Source organism: Lepisosteus platostomus, chromosome 3, assembly GCF_059453375.1.
Source record: "Lepisosteus platostomus isolate fLepPlt1 chromosome 3, fLepPlt1.hap1, whole genome shotgun sequence".
NCBI lineage: Eukaryota > Metazoa > Chordata > Actinopteri > Semionotiformes > Lepisosteidae > Lepisosteus > Lepisosteus platostomus.
Genome location: NC_142613.1, coordinates 60731149 through 60757192, shown reverse-complemented (window position 1 = coordinate 60757192; position 26044 = coordinate 60731149). Strand labels below are relative to the sequence as shown.

The 26044-nt window shown below is 36.3% G+C and overlaps 1 protein-coding gene and 1 long non-coding RNA gene across 5 annotated transcripts in view; one reads left to right on the top strand and one right to left on the bottom strand.

Annotated features, from left to right (window-relative positions):
* The window catches only part of reps1 (RALBP1 associated Eps domain containing 1), a 38004-nt gene extending 13837 nt beyond the window's left edge, over nucleotides 1-24167 (top strand). The window contains exons 5-20 of one of the 4 annotated variants that reach the window (XM_088626280.1): nucleotides 882-943; nucleotides 1758-1920; nucleotides 2019-2082; nucleotides 5148-5302; nucleotides 6635-6756; nucleotides 7830-7910; nucleotides 8433-8520; nucleotides 9454-9555; nucleotides 10978-11050; nucleotides 12776-12906; nucleotides 14027-14091; nucleotides 16209-16391; nucleotides 17476-17562; nucleotides 18595-18746; nucleotides 19302-19407; nucleotides 22723-24167. In XM_088626280.1, the coding sequence (XP_088482406.1) occupies nucleotides 882-943; nucleotides 1758-1920; nucleotides 2019-2082; nucleotides 5148-5302; nucleotides 6635-6756; nucleotides 7830-7910; nucleotides 8433-8520; nucleotides 9454-9555; nucleotides 10978-11050; nucleotides 12776-12906; nucleotides 14027-14091; nucleotides 16209-16391; nucleotides 17476-17562; nucleotides 18595-18746; nucleotides 19302-19407; nucleotides 22723-22791 (1703 nt within the window). In that variant the 3' untranslated portion in view covers nucleotides 22792-24167. Of the gene's footprint in view, nucleotides 1-881; nucleotides 1007-1757; nucleotides 1921-2018; nucleotides 2083-5147; nucleotides 5303-6634; nucleotides 6757-7829; nucleotides 7911-8432; nucleotides 8521-9453; nucleotides 9556-10977; nucleotides 11051-12775; nucleotides 12907-14026; nucleotides 14092-16208; nucleotides 16392-17475; nucleotides 17563-18594; nucleotides 18747-19301; nucleotides 19408-22722 lie in introns of all 4 variants that reach the window. The other 3 variants (XM_088626279.1, XM_088626278.1, XM_088626281.1) reach the window with 3 other exon arrangements.
* Nucleotides 19250-22723, bottom strand: LOC148675196 (uncharacterized). Its single transcript, XR_015935466.1, has 2 exons — nucleotides 21538-22723; nucleotides 19250-19905 (listed from the first exon to the last, which is right to left on the bottom strand). It is a non-coding gene; the product is annotated as an uncharacterized LOC148675196 (long non-coding RNA).
* Nucleotides 24168-26044: the final 1877 nt, after the last annotated feature.

Sequence of the window (26044 nt, the reverse complement as noted above, 5' to 3'; positions counted from 1 at the left end):
GAGATTCAGACTTTATCGAACCACTGTGTGCACTTGGATTTTATGTGAAGCTTTTACATTTAAGTCTTACAACTAAAAGTTTAAATTAAAAACAAAATATAGCAGTAAATGAAAATAGTGAAAATAGTCTGGACTTGAAAAGGATTAAGTGATCACAAACAGTTTAGTATGACAGCCTGCCAGTCCCTGCTGTCAAAAAGGTATAGCAAAACACTTGGCTAAAGTATCACCTGCTTATGATGATGATGTTAATAATAATGTGGCTCTTTTTTTAAAGCATACATTTCATATAACTGAGTATGATTCTGCATTTTAACTCCTTGTCTTTGTCTATCACATGGAGATGTTGGTTTCCAGAGAAGAAAATAGATACCTAAAAATTTGAGACAGGTTATGGCTGCTTCTCCTGGAACAGCAATGTTATTTTCCTGTTTCATGTAAATATTCTTGTTGTGCTGAGTTTGCTGAACCTGTTGGTGGCAGATTGACGTCACTTGCAGCTTCCAGAAAGACAGATAATGTGGTTTTACAGTATTCAATAAGAGCTTTTTTAATTTCTTATTTTCATCCATTGCGATTCACGTGGGTTTAAGGACCATAATATTAAACATCCACAATGGGAAGGTAAATTAATTGTAACAAGAATAAAAATATATTTTTATAAAAGTTGTTTGTTTGGGATGAGGTGTTGTTTATAACAACATGATGGAGTAATAGAGAAAATTACTGATAAACTGCTTGTTTAAGGAATTTTAGGTACTTTTTGCTTAACTGAAATGAGCTAGTTCCCTACCTGCAGGAGTTATTGTTTTTTTTTTTAAATAACGAAATGTTCATTGATTCTAATTCTGTTTTCTTTTTCTTTAATCCTGTCGTAAAAGGACCAGTGGCAGGTGATGGGATGTGGTCTGCCCACTCTCCTCCACCAGTTCAAGAAAGCTGGGTCAGTTTTACAGATACTCCACCCACCAGCACACTTCCACCAATGCATCCAGCATCAGTCCAGGTAGTGCAGCACATGGCTCAATGGATATATAAGCTTTCTTGGTAATGGCTAAACAGTCCTCAGTTCTTAGTCTAAAACTTGTCTAGAGCTTGTGTGATCATTTTTTATTAATGGCAGCAAGAGTCTGACAAATGCACATCTATTCCAAGGTTTCTTTGAGCATTCATTCTGATTGTGTTCTCTGTGACTTGGATAGATCATTTAAAACAGGCACAGTAGCTACATATGGTTTAATAATTTTACTGTAAATTCCTTCATGTCTGATTCCTTTAAATGAGGACAAAAACAGACAGATATCACTTTGTTCAGTAAATTCATTAGATTTCACAGAATAGTATTTTACATGGCAATACACCAAGGAATGTGCATGCTTCAGAAATACATATTGTACTATTGCTTGATAGATCAGCAACACGTTTCATGCCTTACTAGGGATTTTGTGTTCACCATGCATTGCATTTTTCATTGTCATTGTCTACTATTCTTTTTCCTCATGCTTTATTTTTTCAGGTTTAACTTCATTTTAGGGAAGTTTAAGGTTCTTTTCAAGTTGATCACCCAATTGTGCTTGACAAAATATAGCATTTCAGCTTCCATTATTGCTTTGAAAAACAAGGTTTTTGGCCCACTTTTGAATGGGCCATGGTAGCTTTTACAGAGCTGCCTCTAAACTCATTTTGTCTATTTCCTTGACCATTTGTGCAAATATGTATTTCCTTTTTTGTGTGTTATTTTTGTATTGTATTTTCAGGAGAGTACCACAGTAAGAACTGTAGCATCCGCTGCAATGGCAAATGAAATTCGAAGGCAAACTAGCGGTTATGATGACCCCTGGAAAATAACAGATGAACAAAGGCAGTATTACATAAATCAGTTTAAAACAATTCAGCCTGATTTAAACGGGTTCATCCCTGGTAAGTAAATCAATTAGATTTATTGCACTTCTGTGAAAGAAGGTAATGGTTTCCTTTTGATTCTTCTCCAAATAGTCTAATTTCTTTTTACTTTTCAGGATCTGCTGCAAAGGAATTTTTTACTAAATCAAAGTTACCTATTCATGAGCTTTCTCACATTTGGTGAGTATGATTTGTTATCATAAGGAATTCAGAATTAATTTCCTGAGCTTGACGCTATAAATGACTGTATATTATTATCCAATACTCTGTTATTGCCTCTGACAATTCTTTCCTCCAGAAAGTTAGAGACTTATGAAAATAAATCATCTAGATTTATTTACTTTGAATTGTAACAGTCATCTCAGCATGCTGTAGATTGTAGTAAGTCTTTGGTGTATTGACAGTCTCACAATTGGTGTGTAAATTTTATATTCTTTTGGGCTTGGAGTGTCCTCTTATTAGAAAAAAAGTTGTACACTCTCATAGGAAACACATTGATCCTGGAGCTTTGTATTAGATCTGTAGACAAAGTAACATTATTTTAAAAAGTAAAATGGGCATGGTGGCCACAGTGGTTAGCAATGTCCCATGGGCCCTGGGTTCAGTTCTGGACTTGGGATACTATCTGCGTTGAGTTTGTGTTTTCCCTGTCTTCATGTGTGACTTCACCTGGTGCTCCAGTTTACTCCCACAGTTCAAAAACATTTCTGAATTTCTGAAAACTGGTAATTTATTGCCTTCTGGGAACATTTGCCCTTGTGTGAGTGTGTGAGTGTGTGCGTGTCTCTGTGTGCCCTGCGATGGACTGATGTCCTGCCCAGGGTGTACCCTGCCCTGTGCCCGTAACTTGCCTGGATAGTCTTCGGCTTCCCTGTGACTCTGAATTGGAAGTAGGGGTAGATGGGTTATACTTCCTTTTTTTACTTTTTATTCATTCATGAAACAGTTTACAAGTATACATAGAAAGTTTGTATTTTTTATTTTATTTTCAATTACGTTTTTTAGAGCTTTTTACATTGTGCCAGTCGAGATAAGGGGTTAATACAGAAATATATTTACTTAGTGAAATCTATATTAGTTTGTACAGAAATACTGCTTTATTTTCCTTCACAAAGTGAAATCTGGACTAATTGGGGATATACATTTTATCCTTTGACTTTTCTGACTGTATTTTAATAGAAAATTTATATAATTCTCATTTACAATATCAATACACTTTTCAGCTGTTAGAGATTTTTTGTTGCGATTAGATTTTTTTACTAGCAGCTAGAAGAATTCCTAGTATAATTTTATACTTTTATTATGCCATATATTAAAATAGTCACCTGTCTATGTTAGATCATTATACAAGGTGGTCTCAATGTAAAGTTACTTCATGTTTTAGACGTTTCTTTATATCCATCATGCACACCTACGTCTTGCTTGTGCTATGTCATTTAGTTTGTTTTTGTTGTTTGAACACTTTTATTGCATTTATCCTTTCTTGCATGTAGCATACAATGCAAACATTTTTTGCTCCCAACTCAGTTCTATTTTCAGCCCACAAGGAATTCTGTATTGTACCTTTGCATTTGTAACACTCTGCTGTATGTAATGTTGAGCTAAAAATTGGTTCCTTAGCCAAGCATTTCTTTTCCGATTTATGCAAAGTCTGTTTTATAGAAGCAAACTGAGTCTAGTACACATTTTACTGATAATCTAAAAATATTATAGGTGTATTCAAACAGTGTCTCAGAATATAAGGCACATCATGTTTAAGTGAACTTTGGTCTAATATTTGATCCAGGCTTGACATTTGACATATGCAACATATTGTTAATCCATTTTTGCACCTCAGACTGTCCCATGTTGTCCTTAACTGCTGCTGAAAAGTTGGTCAAAACTTTTGTTTTCTGTCAAATTGATTACTGTATTGCTGTACTCACTGGGATATCTAAATCCACACTGAACAAACTTCAGTAAGTCCAGAATCTGTGCCAGGTCTAGTGTAAGTGATCACATTACCCCTGGAGTAATGGAGTCCTTATACTGGCTTCCTATTAGTCCTTATACTGGCTTCCTATCGGGTTTCATGTGTATTCCAAAATCCTCATGCTCACCTATAGGGCTCTACATGGCTTGGCACCTCAGTACCTGTCTGAGTTACAATTATCCTACTCCCTACCTTGCAAATCTTTGTTCATCTAATTCTGGTCTCCTGATTGTCCCCCAAGCCCGTCTACACTCTATGGGTGATAAGGAAGGACTTCTCCTGCTGAGCCCCAAAGCTCTGGAGGGGGTCTTTGAGCTCTTTCAGTTCTCGACACAAAACCTTCTTCTTTAGAAGGGCCCTTTATTTACCTGGTTCTGGGTCTACCCCTTTGCTTTCCTTGTACTGTATATTCCTAACCCTCGCTGTAACCTCCTCCAACCACCACAGCAATAATCATGTATCTGTGATCTCTTCAAAAAGTTTTGTGTTAATTAAAAAAATAAAACAATTTTATTTTTCTCTCATTTTGCTATTATCTTACAAAATTGAGTTTATGGATAGTTTTCATGTTTGCTTGAATAGAGTCTTAATATGTGTAAAGTACCACAAGAAGAGGATTTCATTGCCATTATGGTAAAATTATGTGCAAGAGCTGAAGGTTACAAACAAGACCAGGGTATTTCTGAATTCCCGTAGTAGTAAAATCAGATGTTAAAATTATTTTTAAAGCAAAAAAAGAGGAATTAAAGGTGTTCACTGATTTCTTAATCAACAGTGTTAGTATGGGTGTATTTGTTATTTTCCATTTTCATTTTAACAAAGTATATATTTTTGATAACTGAAAAACAGACTACTAACCACTGTTAATCTTCACTCTGAATTCTGAATGCATGAGTGGACCTGGAATTGTAAAGAATAACTATCAGTTACCAAAGGATATCTTGTTTTGTGTACTAGAATAAAAAGTTAACATAAAGTCCTCATTGGTGTGTATCCTCCCTTTTTAGGTCAAACTGGAGGTGTGTTGCATTTAGCCTTACAGTAATGACTATGGTAGCAGCTTTGTTGGAAACAGTCATTCCAATTTCCATCTCATTGCAATGTCCTGTCTTGCAGATGCCACACCAAGTGCTTAAAAATAAAACAGATGCTGCAGTAAAATTGTGTAACTTGGCTCTATACATAAATCGTAACCATAGTCATTGTGTGACTTTTCTCGCTCTTATTATTTTCTTTGTCCTTTCTGCATTATTTTTTATTCCATGAATTCCAGGGAGCTTTCAGACTTCGACAAAGATGGCGCATTGACGTTGGATGAGTTCTGTGCAGCGTTCCATTTGGTAGTAGCAAGGAAAAATGGTTATGATCTTCCAGAAAAACTGCCAGAAAGTCTCATGCCAAAGCTTATTGATTTGGATGATTCAACAGGTAAACGTTTCTTTTGGATAAAAGGTTACTGCTTAACTAAAATTCTTTGAATGTATTTGAATATATTCACAAAGTGTTAACGAGGCTTTAAGTCTTAAATTCTAGATTTATATCTGATGCTAACGTTTTTTCGTTGCTTTGTGGTTTGATAATTGTGGTGCATGTTTTTGAGAAAAATGTTTATTTTTTATAAGGATTTTGTTTTCTTTGAATAATTTTACCTCACTGAAAGGTTAGATTTCTCTTATATTTTCAGTTTAAGATCAAGCTGATATACAACAGACTTTTTTTGTAGCCTTTTTTGTTCATCTTTACCAAAGGTGCCAATAATTCTGGAGGGCACTGTATGTGCTATAAAAACGCATGCAAAAGGACCACAACAGAAGAAACAGTATATGCTCAGGGTCATTATTGTTGACATCATAGCATCATAGTTTTGTTTTCAAACTGACTGCTAAAAAGTCTTTTTTTTTTAAGTCGCGTAATACCAGGAGAAAATTTTAAATGTGAAACACTTAGGATTGTGCATTACCATAGCTCTACACAGCATAAACATGCTCATTTAAATAACTTGAATGTTAGGTGATCAGTCACTTCAGTTTAGACTGAGGCTGCAAAAAACTAATAGAACACTTTTATGCATTTTCCTATTTTATTGTACAGATGATATTAGTGTTTTAAAAAGACAAATTGATATATTTTCCTGAACCTTCCATTCCATGTTCCAATTTCTTCTTTTTCTGTAATCTTACAAGTTGCCATAACTGCTCTATCGTTTTACAACTTTCTGTGACATGTATATAATGAAAATGAAGATATCCTTTGTGGTTTGCAGAATGAATGCGATGCTGTTGGAATTTCAAATTATATTTCACTGAAATGTGTCAGTAGATTTACACCTTTATCTTAATATTGGTCATGAAGATTAGTTTGAGAACTTGGTAAGAGTATTTTCTAAAAAGGCAGCATTCACTCGCATTCATGTATGAGGAAAAGATCTAACAGATCTTTAATCTTGTACAAACTTGAGATAAACCTATGGGCAAGGAGAGTTGTATAAACTGACAATACAATACAATGAATGTATATTTTGGAATTTTGCAGAATAGAAATTAAAGTAAATGGATACCATGAATAATAATTTAAGAGTGGTCCTGAATGCACAGATCATGCATGCAGAGTGGGGTTCCACACACACTTAGTTAAATGTGCAATCAATAATAAAGAACAAAAACAGGCTATAGTTTGTCATCATAGTAAAGCCAGTTTGTTTTTTCAATAATAACAGCCTGTCTAGATGTATTTATTTGTATGTGCTGTGATGTATTGTAGAAGTCCCAGACCAGACAGCTGAAGTGGGCTATTCCAGTTCCCCAGTGGAGGTTCCGCCCAGTAAATCGCCATCTATGCCGTCGTTAAACCAGAATTGGCCGGAGTTAAACCAGAGCAGTGAGGTTTGTCATTTCCTCTCCTGTCGCTGTTCTCCATTCACTCTGCACATCCCAGATGTAAAATAATGCTCAAGGCAGGGCTGAACTTCCAACAGTCCGGTTTCTGAAACAAAATAAAGCCAAAGCCATTAGCTCGTGTGGGGCTTTTTTTAAAGAATCTTGTTTAAACATATTGTTATAGTGGGTAGATACCCACCCTTTATAGTGCTTTAATATATTATAATTATTGGTATTTTTCTCTTTCTTTACATTTATCTTTGTTTTAAGATATTTAACTATATCAATAGCTTACAATAGTAATTCAGTAAAATAGCTGTTGGAGATGTCTTTGCTCATTTAGACTATTGATGGACAGGGTTTAAGGTTAAATTACTATGTTGGAATATTGGCTTCTACTGTTTTTACATTTTAAAATGTAGTTTGTTATTCTTGGGAAAATTACAACATTTATATAATCCCAGGCATTGTTAATCATGGTCATGTTTTCAGGGGCATTGTCCAGATAAATTTTCGGCAAACCCCTAAGTTAAAATATTAACTTTTAAAAATGTTTAAAGTGTTTCAGTGATTTCCTTTCCCTCTCAGGGTTTGTTGTTTCCTGGGGTTTTTTTAAAACTCTAACTTTAAATCACATGATTAGGTCCTGATATTGAGGAGAGAAAAACAGAAATGTTTTGTTCCTATGGATATTGAATTGAACTGTAAGGTCTAAGTCCCATTTATTAATTGTAATGAACTTTAGGAAGAAGTAATCTTTCAGGATTAGTATAATTTTGTGATTAGTGATAATGTTGACATTGTGTCTATACACTGAAAATGTATTACGAGGAGTGATTTTTATTTTATTATTTTTGTCTGCAAGGATTCTGTGGTCTTTATATGTAATTGGATGTTCTCTTTGTATCAGAGTTCTTACTAACAAGATTCAGCCATTGCTTCCTCACTGTACTAATTGTTCATTGAAAAATGCTTTCATTGGTAATTTAAAAAGACAAGTTTAGATTATGAATCATTTCTGAAAAGCTTACCAGTAATTTGTTGATTTGTGCCAATTTGTCTCTGCTCTGTCTGTTCAGCAGTGGGAGACTTTTAGTGAACGCTCTTCGAGCTCACAAACTCTGACCCAATTTGATTCTAACATTGCACCAGCTGATCCTGTAAGTCAATCACTCAGTATGCCTGTTACATATTAATTATTTTATTAATACTAAATTTGTCCACTAAAGTGGTCTCTCTAAGATGCATGGGCTCGTGGTGATCTGCTTAAACAGTAGAGAAAACATGATCTTGCTTGCTGAATCTCCTAGTTATTGCTGCTTACTGTTCTCAAATCTATGCAATTGAGAGATTGTAATGTTTCTGTGACGAAGTATTAATGTCTTAAAAATGCTGTAAATGGTAGTTCTTAAACAATTTTTTTTCCACCGAGTATGAAAGTTCAATGTTAGCATTAATCACATTAAGATTTATTTATCAATACAATATTTTTGTAATGAGATAGACTGTGCTCATTTAGCATTTTGACTAAAAGGGTTCTGTGATAACTGTACCTTACTTATTTTTACAAAATAAAATGTCCAGAACAAGTTTTTACAGCCTAAAAACAAAGTTCATGTTAACCTCAAAGGATTACAAAATGTATATACAAAGAAACAACTTGGAAATGTATTTCCTTACAGGATACAGCAATTGTTCATCCTGTTCCCATTCGTATGACACCCAGCAAAATTCATATGCAGGAGATGGAGCTGAAGAGAACAGGAAGTGGTAAGAATACATACTTTTCCATTCTAATGTCACCACTGAGGCAAAGAAAGTCACACTCTTTAAGGATTTAATTTGCATTTAAAACTTTATCCCAGTTTCTACTGGGCTCAACCAGTGAAATCCTCTGCTTTTACGTTTTGTAGAGTTCTGTAATCTAGAAGCCCAGAGCTGGTTCAGGATCAGGAATCTCCACTGTACTGCTACCATTTAGCCCAGCACTTGAAAGGCTGTGTACATTTGTGCCAGTAATCTACATTTATGTCAGACTATGAACCTCAGATTCATTATTTGACATATATAAATTACATTTATCTTTCTAACCAATGCATGTCTTTTATCATGAAGAGATACACAATCAAGGTGTTGTCTTACTAATATTAGCAGTTGTGTAATTTGCCATTGTAGGTTTCTTCAGGAGGTAGAAGGAATAAAGAGTGGAGGAGATAATCAGTAGTAGCACTTGGAAAGAAACTAATCGCCTGTGTAATGCATGAATATTAAACAAACATATTCCATTTATACTTGAATTTTCTGTTAACGATGAATGAATCTTAAAATATAACTATAAAATACATTTATACTAACATATTGCCTTAACAGAACGTCAAAGGCTGTGTTTAAAGACATTTGGTTTTTTGAGTCTTTTCCTATATGGCTATATAGAAAAGCATGCTATTTAATTAAAAATTGCAATAATATAAGAGTGATCTTACTTGAATTTTTTCTAAAGTGGAAGTGGAATACAGATACTCATAAATGGTTATGCTGCTATAATGTTTCCCCTAGATTGGCAAAAAAACACTTTGAAAGACAAGTGCTGTGCTGTATGTTTTGTGATGTAACCAAGTGGCTCTTTGCCACTCTCTTGCCTGTAGGTTTTATTTAACATTTTTGACAAAATACTTAACCCTGGCTGTATTTATATTTTCACAGATCATACACACCCAACTAGTCCCTTGTTGGCTAAACCACCTGAGCTTTCTGAAGAAAATAAGATAGCAACTTCTATAAAATTTGTAGCAGGCAACACTGTAGGTAAGTAGCACACACCAATTGTTTCAGGTAGCTTAATTGTGGGTATGACCCATTTATCTCACCTGTGTTCCTCATGGACTGAATGTTTTTAAGTTCAATTCAGTTTATTTTTATATAGCGCATTTCACAACAAGGTTGCCCCAAGGTGCTTAACAAAGCAAGTGACCATACATGTTGTGAATACAGAACAGGAGACCAGAAGACAACAGAGGAGAGGAACCAAAAACTCCTTAGTAAGGAGAAAAAAAACCCTCCAGGGGTCCTAGGTCAACTGGCTGCCCAACCCCTTTGGGCATGCTTACACTATACAATAAAAAAAGGAAAAAATGAATAAAGGTATTAATCCATCCATCTTGTCTTCTGTATGTCAGTACTCCATGCAGATCTCTGTAGACCAGCAAAATCCTCCTAAACGATAGCTATATCCATGATGTCCCTCTTGGATCCATGGTAGTGATGCACCATCGAACTCAGATGGTGCCCAGCCTGGGCGCCATCCGGACATGTGGGGAGGAGAATAGAATAGTTTGGTCAGAACAGATGTATCTACCTGGTGGGCCAACACAGAGACACACAGTGGCATGTACAGCAGCACCAGCAGCCATGGTTGCAGCAGGCTATGATGTAAGGTGTGAGTAGGCTAGGCGGAAGTAATAGGTTTTCAGTTTGGATTTGAATACTGAGATTGAGTCGGCATCCCGAACATGGGGTGGGAGACTGTTCCATAAGCTAGGGGCCCTGTAACTAAAGGCTTTACTGCCAACTGTTTTTTTATCAATGTGTGGAATATGAAGAAGACCTACATTCTGTGATCTAAGCAGGCAACTTGGATTGTATACATTAATAAGTTCCATTAGATAGACAGGTGTCTGACCTCTGAGAGCCTTATAAGTAAGTAGAAGGATTTTGAAGTCCGCCCTGTACCTGACCGGAAGCCAATGAAGAGAGCTAAGTATAGGTATTATATGGTTGTACTTTCTGCTCCCAGTAACAATTCTAGCTGCTGCATTCTGAATTTGCTGTAAGGTGTTGAAAGAGTGATGGGTGCTCCCTGATAGTAGGGCATTGCAGTAGTCTAACCTGCTGTATACAAGAGCATGTATTAATCGCTATGTGTCTTGAGTGGAGAGAAACTGCCTTAGTTTTGCAAACTGCCTAAGTTTCTGTAAGACGTCTGTACTAATGTGCTAATAGTTACCAAGCAATTGTATTTAATGATTTAAATGAATTATGTAATTGTTTAAATGAGAATCATCAGTCGTACATGCTTATAAATATTTGTTTTAGGAAGTTTTTACGGTGTATGTAATATTTATCTTTAAAATCAATGTAATTCTGACATTTGAAAGTTACAAGTGACTGTATTGTACAATAGTTATGATCAGTGATCATATTCAATGCTATGCTTATATTATTTCTTAGGAGATGGCTACAGTAGTTCAGATTCTTTTGCATCGGATCCAGAACAGATTGTAAGTGCTGTAACACGCCAAAGGTAGGTTAAAATTTCGTAAGAATGTATTTTTGTCAAAGTCAACAGGGGCTTCTAAGCTTCATGTTTCCTTTCATAATCAAGATTCATATCTTTAATAAAGGAGATCATATTCATATTGGACCACTATTTTGATGTTTGTTTCATGGAATACATACTGAAACTTTCCACTAAATGTGAGATGAACATTAGGTGGGCTGAAGTTAGATTATGCTTTTATTTTTCAGCATTATCATTTCATGTTTTTTTGGGATGAGTGCAACAAGGAAGTTGAAAAGGTTCTTGGATATACACGATCAGCTGGGTTCCTAGTTTTCCATGATAATCAAAAATGTCAAATGAAACATAAAACTTTAGTTTTTCTGCATTTAAAATACAACCCTAAAATTATGTGATATGAGCAAGAATTGCTGTATTTGTTGCAAGACTGGAAATATGTTTATTTAATAGACTCTGCATTTAAAACATGCTGTGGGAATAATTCTGGAAATTGCACAGAATAATAAATGTTGCTTTTACCATGGGCCCTCCCCTGTTCACAAGCAATTCTTAAAGGCCCAGTTACCAGAATAGCCACCACAAGGATCCATGAAGTCCCTTATTTAAATCCACGTCTCACAAAATTATAACTATTATGTGTACACTTATTTTTTTGTCTGTTATCTAAAACCCAGCTAAGGATAAAGTATTATTTTATGGGCACAGTTTCGCCAGTGTGAATAAGGACGAGGAGACCAGCTTTCCTCTTAACTGCTAGAAGGCACTCTCATCTGATACAGATACTGTTTCTTTAAAAGTCACCTTCAACCTTAGCTAGTGTGGGCTTTGGGTTTCCTGTTGTGCTACCTTCTTCCCTTCCAAATGAAACAATACCACCACATACAAGCACAGCAATACACACTTCCGAATGTCTTTCCTTTGCTGTTCTCACGTGAACAACTGAAGTGTTCCAGTTGGAGCTAAGAGGGAAATATTTAAACCATGGCTGTTTTGTATTTTTAGTCAGACCTCCACAAATCTTTTTTTATACAATTTTTTTTTACCATGATCAAATGTTAGGGATACGGCCAGATCACCCTCACCCGGGGGTGAATGAGGATGTTCTTTGAACCACTTGTCTTTCATCATGTCACCACCAACACAGAGGGGTTTCAGTGCTGATTGAAAACGAGGCATGTCTCTCACTGACAGGACCGCTAGAGCCCTGACCAACTAATCCCTTATCAATGTTGATCCAGTTATGTGCCTGCATTTAGGGAATCACAGTCACATGACCCACAGTTGAACCCACGATAACAGCTCAACCTGTGCTGGAGTTAAGCACCTTTACTGGTTGAGGCACTTGGGAAACCGCAACTGCTATTTTATAGTCAGGAGATAGTAAGTGCAGGATGAGATGTGACCTCTTACATTTTCTAGAGGAGTAATATTCAAGCAGGATAATCATTAAACACAGCAGAGTTAGGAGTGGGGTTGACTAGTTTTGCATTTTTGGTGAGCCATTTTTTTTTCAGGTATGAACAATAATATACAGGAAACAAGAACGGAATTCTTTCTTCCCAAGGTGCCTGTCTTGGGAAGAATAATTGACTGGTGATAGTAAAAAATGATTAGTGTTTATTCTTGATCTTTATGATGTAATATTGAGTAACCGATGAGCATTTGCGCATTTGTAAAATGTTTAAATTTTTTACACCAGGAAACTTAAGATGCATTATAATGTTACAGGTCTCATTCAGGAACCTCCCCTGAAGGACTGAAAACAGGTGCACCACCACCTCCCCCACCTAGACCCCATGCTTCCCACTCACGCTCCTCATCATTAGATATGAACAGGAATTTTGCTGCAGGACCCACAGGTAAGCAGCTCTTATTGCCATGAGCGTTATGCCACTGGTGTTATTGATGTGTTGCCAAAGTGTGTCCATATTTGACATACCTGATTTCAAAACTCTTGATTTTTTTGACTCCATTATGAATGTTGAGATGCAAGTGTTTGGATGCTTCAAACTCATCCTTACCAGGCATGTTTCTCATATTTAAACACAAGAATAATAAAAAAAATAGAAGGAATATTTTGTGCCTTTTGAATTCTGTTCTATTTGCAGGATAAGTGGTGGTACCTTTAGATCTTTGATATTGTACAATTGTGTATGATGTTCTAGAGTTCTGAAATGCATATTCTTACAAATAGGGGGTTATGAAAATAAAAAATTGGGCAGTGCAGATTAATCGGTAAGTAAGTTAAATAAGCATAACCCCCAACTTGTAAATGATTTTGCCAATAATATACCCAAGCAGCCGATATAATTGGAGGCATACGAGTTCTTTGTTTTCAGGCACAGCTTTGGTGAAAATAGTAATAATTCGGGCACACTGTTAAAAATATATTGATTAATAAGGTTAATGCACAAACTGAACAGCATACAACACACAAGTTACACTATGTACAAATTCAAAGGCAAAGCTTCCAAGCCTAAATCTTGACCACACAGAAAAAGCCCAGACTGCCACTATATAAATAAAAATGCACCCACAAAGCAGGAGAGGCTGTTTGTAAGCAAGGGATTTTCTAAACAGGAAATTGGAGTCCCTAACAACAACAGAATGGCAGGCTCTCTCAAGATGGTTACCTCGAGTCTGGTCCTACTGGATGATCTAGATGAGAACCTCTTGCCTTCTGCCTTTCTGTTCCTTGTTGTCCCTTCTGTCTCTTTCTTGTTTTTTCCCCCACGTGCCTGTTTTATGCCGTCTTCCTAGACTGTTGATGGGCACGTAATTGTTTACCCAAAACTTAGTTAACTAAAGTAAACTTTGATCACTTTAATCACTGAATTTAGGCAAACATTACCTTGTTTTGAAGCTTCTGATAACAGGAGATTTTGATACTAACCAGGTGTTACCCGTTCTATCTAGATTCTTTAAGACACTTCAGTAGTTGTAATATTGTAATTTGTTTTTCAATTTATTCTTGTTCAGTACAACAGCAGGCTGGTGTTGTTGCCTGCCCTCCAGCTGTTCCCCCAAGACCTCAGCCATCACAGGTAAGAGATCTGCTTCATCATATGTTCATCAATAGTACGTTCTGTTTTATTATTAGCATTTTTGCAGGTCTTATGGTACCTAATAATACAATAGGATGTACTATTACTCAAATCACTGTTTCTTCTTTTACACCTGTACTGTCATATTTGCGGGGTTGTGCATTTTGCATCACTGAATTAAAAGAAGCTACATACTTAAACCTGAAGTTTACTTTAAATACAACTGAAAAAATATAAATGTATCCATTGCAAAAGATAAAAAGGAGTTTAAACAAAGAGAAAGTTCAGCAAAACTAAGAATAGCGATGCCTGCTCGCAGTTCATAAATTGTTCTGGAGATGAACTTATGCTTGTCTCTTTTATTGAAGGATCTATTTAGTTTCCTGTTTAACAATAATGATTAAAATGTACTTGGAGACAAAGAACACTAATGCATAAATACTTTAAACTATAACTGTAAAGCTGTAAGAAATTAGGAGGTATTCTCTTGTAAAATGACAGAATGTATGATTGGTAATTTTTTTTTCAGCAATGTGAAGTACAGTAATAATGCTTAATAGCTAGCAATTAAGTATAGATGAAAAGATCCCAGGGGGGCACGGTGGGACTGTGGTTAGCATTGTTGCCTCGCAGCGCTGGGACCCTGGGTGCTACCTGCATGGTTTCCTCCAGGTCCTCCGGTTTCCTTCTACAATCCCGAAACATGGTGGGTGGTTAATTGGCTTCTGACAAGATTGGCCCTGGTATGTGTTTGTCTGCATGTGTCCCCTGTGATGGATTGGGTCCCATCCATGGTGTATCCTGCCATGCGCTGGGATAGGCACTGCTGGGATAGGCACTGGCTTCCCATGACACTTTACTGTATAAAGTGACTAGAAAATGGATGAAGGAATGGAACAGTTACCACTTTCACATACGTTGCAGAAAGAGCTTCTCATATTGCACATATTTCAGAAATAAAGCTATGTCTCTGCAAATGCTCTCAGCAATGCTGAAACCATAAATGTGCAAAATATTTTTTTGTGGTTAATATATTTTCATTAGATACAGTAGGTGAAAATAAATCAGTAGAAGACCTTTTTTAGAATATTAATCTTTGTAGTTTTGAACACTCTTTATTGCACGTCAGTAGGCTATCTTTCTAGATTTTAAGAATATTAAAAATTCCATTATTACAAGGCAAATTGTAGACTAGCATGATAAAAATAACATTGTCCGCTTTCAGTAATAACTTTGCCATATAGAAACTTGAGCACCCAAAAACATTTTAAATTTAAATTACAAATTTGAAGAACTGCTTCTTAGTATTCGGAGGCACAGTGGGACATAGGCTAGTACTGCGGCCACAGAGGACTGGGGCTGTAGATTTAATTCTGGATCTGGGTTACTATGTGCATTGAAGTTGTGTGATTTCGCTGGGTGCTCCAGTTTCCTCCCACAGTCCAAAGACCTACTGGAAGGTTAACTGGCTTTGGAGAAAACTGGCCCTTTTGTGAGTGTGTCTCTGTGTGTGCCCTGTGATGGACTGGAATCCTGTCCAGGGTGTATCCTGTCTTGGGTCTGTTGATTGCAGGGATAGGCCCTGGCTCTCTGGCTCACGCACGACTAATTTGGATAAAGCAGTTAAGAGATGGATGGATGTTTGGTATTTTGGTAACTGTGCAGTGTGACAAAGTGTTTAATATGAAAGTATATAGTGAAAAATGTTATTTGGTTGTTGTTATCATTCATAACTTGGTTAATCATCCATAGAGAAAACAACTATGCAGGTTATACTTGTTCTGGCATTTTGGGACAGAAAGTGTACAGCTTTGGAAAAATGGTTGAAAGCACTTGACCTAGTGTAAGAACTAATCTCTGACATTTGCAGTGAGGTGTTATGCATTGCACCACTACAGTGCTTTAACATATGGAACTGCAATTTGGTATGGTTTATGTTTGATTTTTAGTTTGGTGTAATTTTCTCCTTTAACCCTCAGTGATGCACATACAGAGGAAACAGTCTTCCAGGAGGTTCTTTTATTGTAACTTTTCCAGTAGTTTTTATTTAACCATTTTTCTTACCATCTTTATATTTCTCAGACTATCCATATTTAAGTGTTTGATGTTCCTTATAGGCTGCTGGGTCCCATGGACATCGCTCAGTGGATGGCGATGGTCTAGCAGCTCATTCCAGTACCTCACCTCAGCAGATTCCTGAACAGCCCAACTTTGCAGACTTCAGCCAGTTTGAAGCGTTTGCATCAGTAGCAACAGACCAGCTGTCTGATGACAGTGAAAAACAGTCAGAGAGCACACAAGTAAGTCAAAAGCTGCTATTTGTCACAAAACCTGACATCTTAGTAATGCTTAGTAAGTGGTCTTTGAAAATACACTAATGTGGCTGGTGTTCTGGGTTCAAGTAAACTTTTAATTAAAAAAAATATTTAGCAAATAATGTTTTATTAATAAAAGAACTTGTTTGAAAGTTGCAGTGCATTAGTACATGTGCCATTGTAAAAAATATTGTTTTTTTAAGTAACCTGTTTTTCAAAATAAATGTAATAAGCTCTTATGCTGCTTTGTGCAGATTATAGTGGTTTAATTAAACGTATACTTTGATTTTTATTATGATATTATTAAACATTTAACAGGTGAGTTTTACTACAATAATACTAATAATCTCTTATTATTCGTGTAGAACTTTTCATCCCAAAAAATCCCAAAACACACTTCTTACACCACTGACGTATTGTATCTCATCTCACCTGGGTGACATGCAACATCATGCGTCACCAATTAAATTAATGGGAAATTGCGCTGTCTGTGTAGATTTCACTGGGAGTCCCAAAATGTTTTAATGTAAAAACAACTGAAAACAAATGTTTTATTTTTCTCCAGCTGCTCCAAAACTAGATACAACCAGTTGAAGTACTGAATGGAGCATAGACTAGGGAATAAAGTTAAAAAAAAATCAGGATAATTTTATTTTTAAATTATGTTTTGCCTTCAAAGTAGTGCATTTGATACATTTCAGAGCATTCTGTATTAGAGTGAATGTGCTTATTTAGGTTTTCTAATGCTTTTTAAAATTAATTTTAAATAGGTCGCAATTCCTATTTCAAGTACAGATCTAAAGTCATTTTGAATGAACATGATGCATAAAGCAATATCTGTAAAGTGAGTATCTGGCAAAAAAAACATTGCAATACAATAAGTAGTATATTTGTTCAGAATAGACATAAGAATTTGTAATACTAATGTAATTTCAATGTCAACAACATTGGACAAATTCAATTTCAGAAAATAAGAATGAATACATGCTTTCTGACAAACCTCTCTTATTTTAAATGTTGTGTATCCTTGTTGTGAAAATGTAATTCTGTTTCTTTTGGTTTCATATAGATTGATAAACCAGGAGAACCTGTTGGACCTTTAAGAACTGCAAAAACGGAAGTCCGAGAAGAAAAAGTAACAGCAACTTCAAATTCAGTATGTTGATGACTTTACACAAATCAGTTTCAGAACTCAGGGCAAAGGTTTGAGGCTTCCAAAGTTTGCTTGCTTGTTGGAAGGCAGTTCTGAACCTCCAAAAGTTTATTATTAATACAGAAGTGTATTAATAATTCCCCAAGTGAATGGGGAAATGTACTCCCTAACTAAATTATTTTGCTAGCTTGCCAGTGTTGCCGATAGAAATGTCAGTAAATACAGCCCACGCATTCAAAATATCTTCAGTAACTAGCCCCTACTCTGCCTCCAAGATGATCTTATCTGTCTTAGACCTCCACCTGCTAACTCATATTATTAGTAATTACTAAGCACACATCCTTATCCAACATTGACTTAGAATATATACAGCGTTTACTTGGAATCACAGCAGAACTGCTCCCTTATGCCAGGATCACTGTTATGTGTAGATATATGATGTATTTTTACTTTAATTCAGTGTCTGAAAATGTTTACTGTTCCATTTAACATTTAAAAAAGTACAAGTTTTTTTTTTGGTTTCTATGACTCACTTGTAATCTAAAATCATATAGGACCTGAATGCAAATGTACAGCCATAAATGAGTAAACTGCTGAGCTGTCAAACAATTAAAACATTTTCATTGCTGCAGCCCTAGTAAATTGGACATGTAATTCTACATTTCTACATTTTCTTTAAAGAAGGTCACTTAAGTATTAGGCTGTTTCACAATTCAAATGGGAAAACAAGAAGCATAAAAGAAAATCGTCTATGTGAGTCTACGGGTTCTATTTAAGGAAACCAATAATGGGTGAATGTAATTGAAAATGTTGAGAGGTCACAAAGAGTGGAGTGTGCATATACTCCAATATTTTAACACCTAATTTTTTCCCAGCAAAGCTGGATTTGTGGTTCTTCATCTGTGTAATTAAATACATTCTATTCTGATTAAAAATATTCATTGAGTGCTTACATGTGGGATACATTCCTGTGTTCCTGTGCTTCCTTTTCTGTGGTCGGTAAACTTGAATTAGCTGTCCTTACCTATCTCACAGCAGGCCAAGGGGTCCACACCTCTTGCCCCTCCTCCAAAGCCTGTCCGCCGAAGGTTAAAATCCGAAGATGAGCTCAGACCAGAGGTTGAGGAGCATTCACAGAAATCCAATGTCATACCTGCTGTTCTAGCTACACAGGCCTCAATTCCCAGGTATGAAAACTACTATGATGTTGCGCTCTCTGACAGTTAGAGGTGATGTGTTAGTGATTGTATTAAGAGGGTCCAGATTTTTGTGGTGTTATATTGGATAGGGCAGTATTTTGTTTCTAGTTGTTTTTGCTTTATATATTAAGTTGAATTATTATGTAAATATCTCCAATCAAATGTTACTACATATTTGTGTTTCTAAATTCAGCACTGCAGTGAAGACAACATATTACAGAATTAGACTCGTGCATGATAAATATAACAAAGTTATGGAATAGTTCAACTTCAGCAGTATTTACTTGAAGGCTGACCTAAGGAATTAATATTTTTTATATCTCAGAAACTAAACCTTTTCTCTGTGCTTGATCTTAGAATGTTGTCCTGTATACTTTTTTTTTTATTTCATTCAACTGTATGGTGAAAATGCATAAAAACATTTAACATGAATTACACATTTAAAATTAAAATACATACTGCAAGGTCTGCAACTTCTTTAACAATTCCCATTTCAGTTCTATAGTTCTGTATTATAATACAAAAAATGTATTACATTTTCAGATCATTTGGCAAGGACAAAAAAGCCATCCAAGCTTCAATTAGAAGAAACAAGGAAACAAATACAGTCTTGGCCAGACTTAACAGTGAATTACAGCAACAATTAAAGGTAAGGAAGACTTTTTATTTGTGCCTAATGAAAAATGCATGCTATACTTTAAAGAGTGTGGAACTGAAAGTCTCTGTCTGTTCTTATTTGTCTCTCATCTAAATCTGAGAAACTGGAATTCAGCTGTAGACATTTGGCAGTTGCCATTTGCCTATTTAAAATTTGATTAGCAGGAATTTAACATAGTACCCTATTCAAATTAAACAACATTTTGACTTCACAATTATTAGTGGTATTGGATTGGTGATTTAAAACATTCAAAGCATTGTCTTTGTGTTGCGTTGCAGTCATATTCCCTTAATTCAATTTAATTTGTGTTAATTACAAATTGACAACATCTGTCTCTGTTTTAAACTACATAATCTTTAAGCCAGTTTCTTCTAAGTATTTCTGTTGCAGGACTTTTTCATATTGTCTGCAAAGACTAATGCTTGCTTCTTTGTAATGACATTTAAATGCCTAACGCATAATGCCAAAAAGGTTAATTATGTACAGTGCCTTGCGAAAGTATTCGGCCCCCTTGAACTTTTCAACCTTTTGCCACATTTCAGGCTTCAAACATAAAGATATAAATTTTTTATTTTATGTGAAGAATCACCAACAAGTGGGACACAATTGTGAAGTGGAACGAAATCTATTGGATTTTTGAAACTTTTTTAACTAATAAAAAAATGAAAAGTGGGGCGTGCAAAATTATTCGGCCCCCTTGCGTTAATACTTTGTAGAGCCACCTTTTGCTGCGATTACAGCTGCAAGTCGCTTGGGGTATGTCTCTATCAGTTTTGCACATCGAGAGACTGAAATTCTTGCCCATTCTTCCTTGCAAAACAGCTCGAGCTCAGTGAGGTTGGATGGAGAGCGTTTGTGAACAGCAGTTTTCAGCTCTTTCCACAGATTCTCGATTGGATTCAGGTCTGGACTTTGACTTGGCCATTCAAACACCTGGATACGTTTATTTGTGAACCATTCCTTTGTAGATTTTGCTGTATGTTTGGGATCATTGTCTTGTTGGAAGATAAATCTCCGTCCCAGTTTCAGGTCTTTTGCAGACTCCAACAGGTTTTCATCCAGAATGGTCCTGTATTTGGCTGCATCCATCTTCCCCTCAATTTTAACCATCTTCCCTGTCCCTGCTGTAGAAAAGCAGGCCCAAACCATGATGCTGCCACCACCATGTTTGACAGTGGGGATGGTGTGTTGAGGGTGATGAGCTGTGTTGCTTTTACGCCAAACATATCGTTTTGCATTATGGGCAAAAAGTTCGATTTTGGTTTCATCTGACCAGAGCACCTTCTTCCACATGTTTGGGGTGTCTCCCAGGTGGCTTGTGGCAAACTTTAGACGAGACTTTTTATGGATATCTTTGAGAAATGGCTTTCTTCTTGCCACTCTTCCATAAAGGCCAGATTTGTGCAGTGTAAGACTGATTGTTGTCCTATGGACAGACTCTCCCACCTCAGCTGTAGTTCTCTGCAGTTCATCCAGAGTGATCATGGGCCTCTTGGCTGCATCTCTGATCAGTCTTCTCCTTGTCTGAGCTGAAAGTTTAGAGGGACGGCCAGGTCTTGGTAGATTTGCAGTGGTCTGATACTCCTTCCATTTCAAGATGATCGCTTGCACAGTGCTCCTTGGGATGTTTGAAGCTTGGGAAATCTTTTTGTATCCAAATCCGGCTTTAAACTTCTCCACAACAGTATTACGGACCTGCCTGGTGTGTTCCTTGGTCTTCATGATGCTCTCTGCGCTTTCAACAGAACCTTGAGACTATCACAGAGCAGGTGCATTTATACAGAGACTTGATTACACACAGGTGGATTCTATTTATCACCATCAGTCATTTAGGACAACATTGGATCATTCAGAGATCCTCGCTGAACTTCTGGAGTGAGTTTGCTGCACTGAAAGTAAAGGGGCCGAATAATTTTGCACGCCCCACTTTTCATTTTTTTATTAGTTAAAAAAGTTTCAAAAATCCAATAGATTTCGTTCCACTTCACAATTGTGTCCCACTTGTTGGTGATTCTTCACATAAAATAAAAAATTTATATCTTTATGTTTGAAGCCTGAAATGTGGCAAAAGGTTGAAAAGTTCAAGGGGGCCGAATACTTTCGCAAGGCACTGTATGTAACTGGAATATCTCACATACCGTTAATTAAGTTTTAGATGTTGACAACCCAAATTGTTTACTAAAACGTCCTTTGGGTTTATGAAACTGGATTTAAACTCTTTAGTGGTGCACACAGATGCAAGACAAACATGTTTTATAAGATCCAAACAATAAAATGGAATACTCAGATACTAGTGCAGATAGAAACTGTGCATACTTCCCCTGTATGGATGCTCCTATAACTGTTAGCTGTTTTTCACAATGTATTCTATACTAGGGTTAGTATCAAATGATTTACAATCTTTACACTGATAGTGTAGCGCCCCTGAAGAGGGAAATGATTAAATAATCAGTCACTCAATTCGTTGTTTCCTCATCAGTGGCTTTTAGTGTGAATGAGGAAAGGCAACGGGAGCTCCCTCTCACTGTGTTTCACAGACATAAGTAGTAAATTATCGATTAAAACTGTAGACTCTACGGGTAGATAACAGATAAAAATATTGAACAAAATAACATCATAGTGAAAACTATACAAAATAACAGCGTCCATTATAACCCATTACAATAGCACTTTAATCACAGGTACCTAGAAAGTCATGTGGCTATACTAAAAAATAAGCATATCTTGGTAGTATAGTACATATCTGGAATTGAATCATTTTTGATAATAAAATGTCCTGTCAGATTGTGTTAAAGGCTGAAGAAAAGTCAAGAAAAAGTATCTTAGCATAAATTTTACATTTTTCCAAATGCTTTGAAATAATCTGTGTAAGGGCCACTACAGCATCTTCTGTGCTTCACTTTTGTTTATAAGCAAATTTAAATGAATCACTTTTACCTGTTACTGACTGGGTGAGATTCTGAACCAAGATCCCCTTCAGTGATTTAATTAAAACTGATTTAAGAACAACTGGCCTGAAATCATTGTGTTCTCCTGGGTTTGAATTCTTTAGTATGTATAATGTATAATATGGGAGTTTATCATGCTACGAGAATAGCATGTGTGTCTGGAGACATCTGGAAAATTGGTTGCTGCACTGGAGCTATTTCTCTTGCAAAGAACTGCACCTGTATTATCAAGACCTGTTCCCTTATGAACATTTATACACTGAAAAGTATTCATGACTCGGTCTACGTTAATGATAACCTTGTTGGAATAAGGAGATTCGCAGTCCTGATTTCAGACTAGTATTATTTTGTATTACAGGATGTGCTTGAAGAGAGAATATCTCTGGAGGTTCAACTGGAACAGCTGAGACCATTTTCACATTTGTAAGCCGATGTTTGGGAAAATGCAGAGGCCTACACGGCTTGTGGCTGTTCCAGGATGTTCATGTTCATGTGTGCCTCAGCTTTGTGTCTTTATATTCCATCTCGGCGTATACAAGGAGAACGTTTGCAACATGCAGCTTTCTGAAAGAGACACAGAAATTGGCTTAAGAACATATTAAAGGGTTTGGAGTAGGAATGTTACCATTTCAAAGAGAACTTTTAAAGCAAAAGAAGCTAAACCCCTTATAACAGCACAGATGCAAGTGTTTAAAATACAGAAAGAACACACAATTAAACTGGAACAGACTTGTCAGGCTTTTTAAGGCACATCTAGACAGTTTGTCTTTGTAGGACTCATCCTTCTGTTGTGGGCCTTCAGCTGAGTATGCCAATATAGCACATTTACATTAATACTGTAGGTGGCATATTTTAACTTGGAATGCAGATAATCACACTGGCCAGAAAATGGTGAGACAGGACACCCAGGACTGGCTCAATTGCTACTTTCCTTCTGCAATACTGTGTTGAATAATTTTGTGCCAGTCATTCAGCGTACTTCAATCCTACCTTTGTGCTGCAATAACAGTGAAGACTTTATCTGGGTGTGCAACAGGGAACTGATTACTAATCTTAAGCATCTTGCAACAGGCTTATTTTTGTTAGTCCTCAGCGGTTGAAACTGTAATACAATAAGTTATGTACCTTGTACAGTACTCAACCCAAGACAACCGCACTTTTTGAAAATCATGCAGGCTCTGCATGTATCTTGTGTGGTTCATGTTCAGAATCAAATCTACACCAATACAGCTTTCCCCAAGAATGTACCAACTGTAAAAGTGAAACTGAGATCTAATAACTGCACTTTTTCTTTTCCTCAACACAGGTTTAATCTGCATGTTGTCTTTATCTAGTGTAAAAGCTCTTAAAACCAACCACTTGGTTTGTATCTGTATATCTTTACTATAACTTCACTTGTGTTGGTACTTGACTCACATAGCTGTCAGCTCTAAGTCCAGTGCTGTCTGTCTTCTGGACCTTTTTGTGTTTCCTTTTCTTCACATTTTCTCTAAGCCTTACTCCTGATTTTCAGTCAGGTTTTCTCTTTAAGATATTCTCCCTGTATGGAAGAAAGGAGAGCCTTTATTTCCTGCTGTTCAGGTTGATGTACTGTATAAGGGGTATGTTGTATATTGTATGATACACACCTTTTGATCTCATATGTAAATTTGCATTAATTGCTGACTAACAGCAAATATTCTATTTAATTGCTTATATTATGGCTGTGGGATCATAGATGTTAAACTGCATGGATGTATCTCTGCAGAATGAACTAGCAGCTGTGTGATTTTTACACAAAATAAAAACAGCACAATATTTTAACTGTCTTTTTTTCAAAATTCTTCATTTGTTTCAAATGCATCTTTGCTTTAGTTAATATTTGTCTTGGTCAAAAATTGTAAATAAGAGAGTTAACCAAAAGTACCTTTTAAATAATGTTTAACCACATGGTCATAAAATCATAATGTTGTTTTAAAAATGTTAATTTGAAGTACTTTATGGTCCTCTTAAGAGTTATCATCACCTCTAAGAGTATACCCCTAAGAATGGCGCTACAAATGTCGAAGTGATTTGTTGTATTCATGTAAGATACCATGATTAATGGCATTGAAAAAGCAGGCATAAGAGAGAAAGCATTGGAAAAGAATTCTATAGATAATAAAAGGTATCTAAAAATAAAAGGTACACAGCTCTTTCTTTTAATGCAAGCATATATCATGAAGCTGCATCAGTGTGTGAATTTGAAAGAAACAAGTAGAGGTTAATCCAATGTTTAAAAGTAGGAAGAGTAAAACAGTTTTGACTGGAGAGCCTCCTTTAAGTCAGATGTGCTTTGAATGTTTCTTTGGCTTCATGATGAAGTTTGTGTTGGGAGCTGTACTAATCCCCTGATACTATTTTATTGAAAGACAGTTGAGAAAGAAGACCTAATATGATAAACTATAGAAAAATATTACTGAAAAGGTAAAAGTTACTTGACTGCAATTTTATCACACTTTTTCATTCATCTGATCTGTTTTTATTTTAGCAGTCATGTTCGTAAGTGCATCGGAAAAGCTTTAGCTTTAGCTATTTCCGTTATACTCATCTCCCAGAGATTAGCAGAGTAGGTTAAGATCAGAAAGCTTTCACAAAGTCTAGGAAGTGTTGTGTTTTTAGGTTATTTATCTTGAAAGCAAGTTCTTTGTGAACCGGTTCCATTATGGAGTGTGTTACTTAATGATGAAAAATTGAACAGGTGAATGTAAATTACCATCTTGTTAACAGTCACCTGTTACAATAACACATTACAACACACATTTACTTTCAAACTTTTAGGGATTACTGAAAATGATTGTTTTGGAATTCTTCTGGGAAGAATGAAAATTTTGTCACCAGTCTTTACCACCTCAGGAGGTGTAGCTCGTGTGCTTCTGAGAGAGAACTGTGTGAGGGAAGATGGGAAGTGGAGAAGACTCAGCAGTGTTTCCCAGAAAGTGAACATCATCTAATCTAGCTCTCAGATGCTCCTGCAGAAAAAGACCTGGACTCTAGCAGGTCATGTCTCCTGTCTTGTCATGCTTGAGTGATTGATAAATTCAAGTAATGGGATAATTCAAAGGGACAGTATGTGAGAAAAGAGTGTGTTTGAATGGTAGTCGCCGAGCTGCTTGGGCCAGAATGACAGGAGACTAGATTAGAAAATCTGTTGGGAGACCTCCGCCTTGATATAGGAAGGGTGAGGAACGGAGTATCACACTCTTGGCTCTGCTAGTGAGCAGTGTGTGGTGTTGGGTACTAGGGAAACTGGAGGGCTGGAGCCATGATGTAGCAGGGTGGGAGGGCTGATTATCAGCTCCTGGTTGTCTCTGCCAGTGAAGACCAGAGAGCAGAAAGTGCAGCCAAAAGGAAACTGAATGTACAAGAAGACAGGTAGAGGCTACCTATCTAAATCCTGGCTCTCTGACGATGAGTGACATCTGTCATGTTTCCACTGCAGGGACAGAGAGGGACCTTGACAGAAGTGAGTACATATCAGACTGTGAGCTGTTTGTTTTCATGAAAAGAATAGAAGAAAAAAATGCTGAGTCAACTGTTTGGAGCCTGTGTGAGGATTAAATGAAAAGAAGGAAATCTGTAGTGAGTGAGGAAAGAATATGTATAATGGGTTTACAACAATCTCAGTGTGGTGGAGTCTTTGTGTTACATTTTAAAAGATT